The 7,770-nt window shown below is 28.9% G+C and overlaps 1 protein-coding gene across 1 annotated transcript; it reads left to right on the plus strand.

Annotated features, from left to right (window-relative positions):
- Positions 1-601: 601 nt before the first annotated feature.
- On the plus strand, positions 602-2,565 carry KY384_001558 (uncharacterized protein; the record flags this gene model as incomplete). Its single annotated transcript, XM_044810088.1, has 2 exons — positions 602-2,033; positions 2,168-2,565. 2 exons carry the CDS (start codon positions 602-604, stop codon positions 2,563-2,565), a joined length of 1,830 nt encoding a protein of 609 aa, XP_044673100.1.
- Between the last annotated feature and the right edge of the window lie 5,205 nt (positions 2,566-7,770).

A 7,770-nucleotide genomic window follows, 5' to 3' on the forward strand; every position in this document is an offset into this window, starting at 1 on the left:
TCCAAAAACCAAATGCATAGGCAACACGTGATGTCGGTTCTAAGGGGTCGCCCAGACCGTGTGAGCACTATGCAGGCCCCGGTTTAGATTGCGCGCTAGGGGCCTCACGCGATCCACGACTGCCACTCCTGAGACGTTGCCCACCCGCACCAATAACAAATCATCCCTTTTGTTTCAAAAGAGCGACCAGAAGCACAGACAGACGGTACGTGCCAATAACTGCGATGCTCGATGCTCATGGTGGACTCGTTGTGCCCGTGGGCAACCTGCTGTCCGCTGTGCATTATCTGCGCTCGCCTCGCTCCTTCTCTTAGGTGACTCTGGTCGCACGGTGAACTTGATCCAACTAGATCTATCTCTTATGATATTTTTGGTGTGAAGATGCGAAACGTAGAGTCCTCCCCCCCATACAACGCACTAATGGCTGGCGCTCGTTGAAATGTCGATCTTATCGAACGGGCTATCGTTCTTGAAGAACAGCTTGTGGCTGCAAAGACGCTTTCGTTCTTCAGAAATCGTCGACATAGAAGAGATCAGGCTAGCCTAGCCACCTTCATGGTCCTTGGAATTATCTTAGAGTGACCAAGTACTTCTACTCCGAATGCCTGCCGACGTGGATGGCCCACGGGATTTCTCCCCTCCGCCACGGTACAGCGAATCAAACAATGTCTTAGAATCAAAGGACGGCGATCCGCGCCCTCATAATCACGGGCAATGGTTATTACGCCGCACCTCGATCCACATAGAATCTTCAGCAGCTGACGTCGAGAGTTCGCGTTGTACATCTATTTCGTCGGGATCGACGGGTCCAAACAGAGCCGGTGATGGATTCTTTCAGAAGAACGGCGACCATGGCGGCCAAGGGCAGGCAAACGGAGGTCTAGGTCACCACTTTGGCGCATTACAGTTGGGCTCTCGAGTTGTAATTGAAGCAACGCACCCGACAAGATCTCGGGCGGAGCGTCGCGTTGAGCTGAAAGGACTCGAGCAGGCTGCCAGTGCAAAGAGATGGAGCGGATCTGGCCGTCCCGCTGAACTCTGGGGGAAGCTTATGCAAGATCCTGAGCTGTGGGATGAAGGCGGAGATACTTATATTTACTTTGGATATCAGCGCCCGACACCTTCCTTTCTCATCAAAGCATCTCTACTCGAGGAGATGAAGTCTGATCATCTCATGTCTAAATTACATGACGCCAAAGACTCACGGTCGTTCTCTCCGTCCACGAAAGCTCTTTCATCACTAGGCGGTTTCAAATCGCTAGCCATAGGGAGGAAATCTCCCAGAGCAGGTTTGAGGCCCAGAGTGGAGGCTCATGTCTGTCGTGACATATATTTTCCAGCACCACTTGAGGCATCCCGACTTGACATCTTGAGATACCACCTCACAACGCGCAATGTATTTGCATTGCTGCTGAACAAGCCTTTAGTCGGCTTGACTTTCTACCAAGCCCTAGTAGACCTTCAGGAGCGACTAGAGGACCTTGCTCCCACTTCCCCGTCTGCCGAAACCATTATCAACTATCTAATCAGGAACCGGTTCCATAATGTGAGCAACGAGCCTTCAGCCGCTGTGGGATTGCTTGGGTGGAGTGAAGACAACTTATGGCTGGAAGGTTGGCGAGAGGGATACGTTCATTGCACTGGCATGTATTCCAAGCTGCGACCAATGCCCGAGTTTGGTGATCTTAGTCACACTACCCGATCGTCTCTTGAGCGGTCCAAGCTTGAGCTCACCATCAAAATTGAGCAAGCGGAGCAGAGGCTTGCCACATTTCATTTCGATGACATGTGGCTGATCGGCGGACAGAGCCAAAGGTCGGTTCCTGCGCGGTTCAGCGCCCTTCGGCGCTTCTTCCAACGACATTATGGAAAAGTGTACAAGAGCTGGCCTCCGCGACCTGCGAAAGGATGTGACGCGTGGTTGACGCGAAACCTTGTCGCAAGGCTCAAAGAAGACTTCGGCGCTTTGTACCGATACTACGTTGATCAAGATATCGTGTGGGATGATGCAAATCAAAGCATGATCTACAGGAGTAATAGAAGGCCATTGCGCTCTCGCAATGCCGAGGAATGGCGTCTCGATGCGGTAATCAGGGCCTTCGACCAGAAACAGAAATTCGATCACGTCCCCTGTCCATTTCCACTGCTCCCCGATCGGTCTCGGCAGGTGATCTTACACAAAAGAGCCAAAGCAAGGCCCTTTTTGGCAGCCGAACAAAAGCTACCGAGAAGCGAACTCTCCCTTTCTCTAATGAGGCTAGCGACGCCAATATCCTATCATCCAATGTCATGAACAATTTGTTAGTCGAATCTTTCATCAAATTTGACAGAGTGGACAACTCGGGGAAAGAGGACCCTCACGACGTCCGAAAGATGCGGTGGCTACTCATATACGGGATACTCCAATCCATAAGTTATCTGACCTTCGATACACCACACATCTGCTTTACGGACGGTGCTGATTATTTCACGAACGCAAGGCTGAATAGTATCATTCCCTGGAAGGCGGATGAAACATGTTCGATGTTGGCCCAACCTGACGTACACTCATGGCTGATCCCTTAGATATCATGAATCCATTGGTTCTCTATGATTGAATTTCGAATAAATCAGCACTGTCAGCCGCAGTAAGAGATGCGATTCGAGAATCAACCCCGATTTTCCACCTTCTTCGATGACAAGAAGTCCCGTACTTCGCAGAGCTTGTTTTCCAGTTCGGGCTTCTTTTGATCCTCAAGCCAGCATCTACCAAACTCGTCGGTCTACGCATCGGTGCCGTCTAAGCGTGTGAACCGGTTTACGTTATGATGAAGCGGGTTTTATTACAGAAATTCTTAGGCAGAAGCCACAGTTGCTAACGCAATCGATGGCAGCATTTGTATGAAAATTGATCAAACTCCCATGTTTTGGAAAGCACTAGCACCGTATTCAGAAGACTTTTTAAAGTTTGCAAAAGCTCCGACCCCAGAGATTGAAGGACCGCAATGTGACTCTTCGATCCGAACAATGATTAGAGAGGGCCAACCCTGCATGTCCGAGGTCTACCGCTGCGCTTACCGACTCTCGCGACGTCAAGCATACTATTTGACCGCGACATCACAGACTGATACAATTTATGCACAAATTCATGTCTTCACTCACTCCAGTGGTCTAAGCTGAGCACGCTAATGACACAGATGAACCAAGGACTAGCGTTGCGTGTAAGAGTGACGGAGTTTGCACTGCTCACTTGCACTTCAACTCATTCTAAAATGGGTTTTGCTATTGTCTGGAACTACATATGTAGGAAGTTTCTATTTCAGCGACTGTAGGGAAAACGAACGTTTGTTCCCTTAGGCCAGCATACAGCCCAAAACAAGGGCGAACAACGATCTCATACATCTTTTAGCTACCACTGACGACCATACCCTCCATACGCAAGTTCTCGTTAGACTCGCGACCAAGACAATCGACATAGACCATGTTGTTGCCGTTCCACTTGTGCTCTCCGGCTTGTGATGGTCGGTGGATTTAGGACACGAAGAAGTGCGTTGTGTCCAGAGTCTACCAGCCGACTACTCATCATAGCGCGTGCCCCATAGAGAGAATCCGGCATCAGCCTCATTATCAGGGATGGCGTCGCGCTTAGCCCAGGGAGCGAAACGAGCGTCCGCTTCCTTTAAGCGGCTGCCTCAAGGAGAGAACGTAGCGTCGGTATCATTAGAGCGTTCAGCCAAAGTAGGGTCAACAAATAGTACTACTAGATTAGCTATTACAATAAGTATAAGAGTAGAGACTAAGATCTTTTAGTTAAATAAAGGCTAATTTATATACCTTATATTTAAATATTAATATAAATTCTATTAGCTAGTAGTAAATACTTTAATAATTTAAATTATATATTTTATATTAATTATAATATATTTATATATAATTTATATTTTAATATATTAATTACTAGATTTTTAAACAAAAATATTTAATACTTATTTTAATATTTTAAGATTATTAAATATAGTTCTAAGTATTTTAATAATTTTTAAAAATACTATTTATTATAATTTTTAATATATTTCTTTTAATAATATAAACTTATTAATATATTATAATTTATTTATAAAAGTTTAATTAATTTTATAATCTTAGTTATATATTCTAGTAATATAAACTTACTAGTGTTAAGAGCTTAGTAAGTATTATAAACTACTTTTATATAATAGTAAATATATTTAAATTGGAAGATTATTATATAATAATTTTTATTAAGTATATAAGTAAGTTTTTTACTTAAAATAAAACTAATTTATTATCTTAGTTTTCCTTATCTTTTCTAAGTTTTTTAAGAACTAGTTTTTATTATTAAGTAGATTTTTAATATTAGAACTAAGATTATTATTATTATTATAATATTTAATTAATAATATTATAAAAATAAACTTTATTAAAAGGTAAATAATAATTAACATTTACTTTTAATCTTAATTATTATTATATAATTAAATAAAAATATAGATTTAAATAATACTTATATATTTAAAAATTATATAAAAAAATAATAATAAAATAAAAAATAAAATAAAAGTAAATAGAGTTTCTAAGTTTATATTAAATAATAATAATTAAATAAATAAAATTATTAATTAAAAAAGGAAACCTATAAAATATAAAAATAATATTATTTATAAATAAATATATATAATTATAATAGTTATTTATCTATATAAAAGCTATATAATAACTAGTTTAAGTTATATATAAGCTAGGTTAGCTTAGTAAATAGTAATAAGTTATAAATATAAAAGAAAGTAAATTTTAAATAGCGAGCCTAAATACTATAATAATAATATAATTTATATATAAAGCTTTATTAAAAGTATTTATAATAAATATATTAATAATTAAAAAGTAAACTATTTATTATAAAATAAATAATATTATATAATTAAAAATATTTATAATATATAAGCTATTTATAGTTAATAGAACTATAAGTACTATATTTACTATAAGTATTATAAGTAATATATAGTTAGTTATTTAACTAAACTAGTAATAAGTATTTATATATTATAAGTCTTATAAAGTATAATAATAATATTATAATTAAATAAAAAGGATAATAGTTCTAGGCCTAGCTTAGTATAAGCATTTACTTAGAGTAGGCGCTAAGCCTAATTAGGCTTAGTATATATATTTATTTTTACTTTTATTTAATTCTTAAATAAATTTTTATTTATAATTAAAATTTTATTAATTTTCTAAACTACTATTCTAAGATCTTAATAAAAAAAAAAATTTTAAATAAATATAAATAACCTAGTAATTTTTAATATTATAGAAATTAATAAATAATAATAAAAAAGTAAATTAAGAAATATATAAACTAAGAATTTTTATTTAAAATTAAAAAAAACTTTAAAATTAAAGTTAAATTTTTAATAAAAAATTATACTTAATATTATAATATATAAAATAATTTTATTTTTTATATAATAATATATATAAAAAGTAATATAAAGGAAAGTTTTATTAATTTTAATTAGCTTTTAAGAAAAGAAATATATATATATAAAATCTTATTTAATAGCTATATAAATCTTATTTAATAGCTATATAAATCTTATTTAATAGCTATATAAATCTTATTTAATAGCTATATAAATCTAATTAAAATATATATTTTATTTAATATTAAATTATATAGTTTATAAATCTTAGAAATATTTTTAAATAAAAATATTATAATTTATTTTATTATATATTAAAGAATTTATTTTAATATAATTTTATTATAAATAAGAAAAAATATATAAAATTTAATAAAAAACTAATTTATATTTATAAAAATTTATTTAATTAAAAATAATTTATTATTATAATAAGAATTTAGAAACTTAAAAGAAATAAAAAAATAGTATTATATATAAAAAAGTAAATTATTATAAATATATTATTTAAATTATCTTTAAAATATTATAAAGTTTAATAATATTATTATAAATTAAAATACTTAGTAAAAGATAATATAAACTAGTACTAATAAAAAAGAAAACTATATTTTTAAAATAATAAATTTATATTTAATTATTATAAAATAATTTTAAAGTAATACAAGCTTATTTAAAAATAAGATAAGGAACTTTATTAATTATATAAAAAATTTTAAAGTTAATTATACTTTTATAAATAATTAAAAACTTTTAAATATAAAAATATTTTTTATATATTACTTTTATAAATATATATAATTAATTATAAATCTATATTATTAAAGTTTTTAAGCTAACTTTATAGAATTTTTAAAAAATATATAAATATTTAGAAAATTCTTAAATAAAGTATTATATTTATTTATATATTTAATATTATATTTAAAAAAGCTATAAAAATAAATATTAATTTATTTAAAATTAATATTATTTATATATTATTTATATTATTAGTAAAATAAATTAGCTACTAGCTAGAGAAATATATTATAGAAATCTATATAGTTAAAAGTTTCTTATATATATTATATTTAAATAAATATTATATTATTTATTATAATTTAATATAATAATTATTTAAATAATATATAACTTTATTTAATTAATTTATACTATTATTATAATATAGTTTCTATTTTTATATATTTATTTATATATATATATATATATTTAATAGCTTTTATAAAAATATATTCTTTAATATAAATATATATATTATATTTTGAAATTAAATAAAAACTATATATAACTATTTAATAGTTATTTAAAAGAATATTATAATTATATATATATTTATTCTAAATATAGCTATTTAATTAGTATTTATATTAAAAATATTTAAACTTTATAATAATAGTTTTAAAATTAAAAAACTTTTAAAAAATTATATAATTTTATTTAAAAATACTTTTTATTTTATTTATATAATTTAAAATAAAGTTTAATTTATTATAGAGACTATATATTTTTAATAATTTAATAATATTTATAAAATAGTTAATAATATTTATTATAAAAGTTAGTAATTTAATATAAATAAAGTTATTAATATAGTTCTAGTTTGAAAAATAAAATTCTTCTTTTAGAAAAATTAAAATATATATATAAAAGAGACTATGTTTTTAGACTTTTAATATTTAAAAATAATTAATTATAATATTAAAAATCTTCTATAAATTTTTAAATAAAACTTTATATTTACTATTAAAAATATATATAATAAAGTTTAAAAAAATTTTAAATTTTTTTTATTTAATTTATATATAATTTTTAACTAATAAAGATTTATAGTAAATATAATAAATAATATAAGTTTATTAAAATATTATATAATATTTATATTATTATAATATAGCTTTTCTTTAAACTAATTACTACTTTTAAAAAAAGAAAAGAAAATAATATAATAGTAAATAATAAAAAAATTAATATTATTATAGGTTATAGTATTTTAATTATTATTATATATATTTATATAAAGCTTTTTTTAATTATATTAAATATAATTAAAAGTTATTTAATTAATAATATTATAATATAGCCCCTTAAGTATATAATTTAATTAGCTTATAGAATATAAGTAAACTTAGTATAAGTAAAGATTAATAAATTATTACCTTTCTAAAAATTAGTTTTTTTAAGAGTATATATTTAAGTATATTATAATTTCTTTATTATATTTATATTACTATTAATTAGATAATTTGCTATATATACTTTTCTATTTTCTCTATACTAGCTTTATTAGTATATTATATATTTTATATTTTTATAATAAAGCTAAAAGTAAAGTATTTAAAAA

Source organism: Bacidia gigantensis (assembly GCF_019456465.1).
Source record: "Bacidia gigantensis strain McMullin 20006 chromosome Unknown contig_132, whole genome shotgun sequence".
Taxonomy (NCBI): Eukaryota; Fungi; Ascomycota; class Lecanoromycetes; order Lecanorales; family Ramalinaceae; genus Bacidia; species Bacidia gigantensis.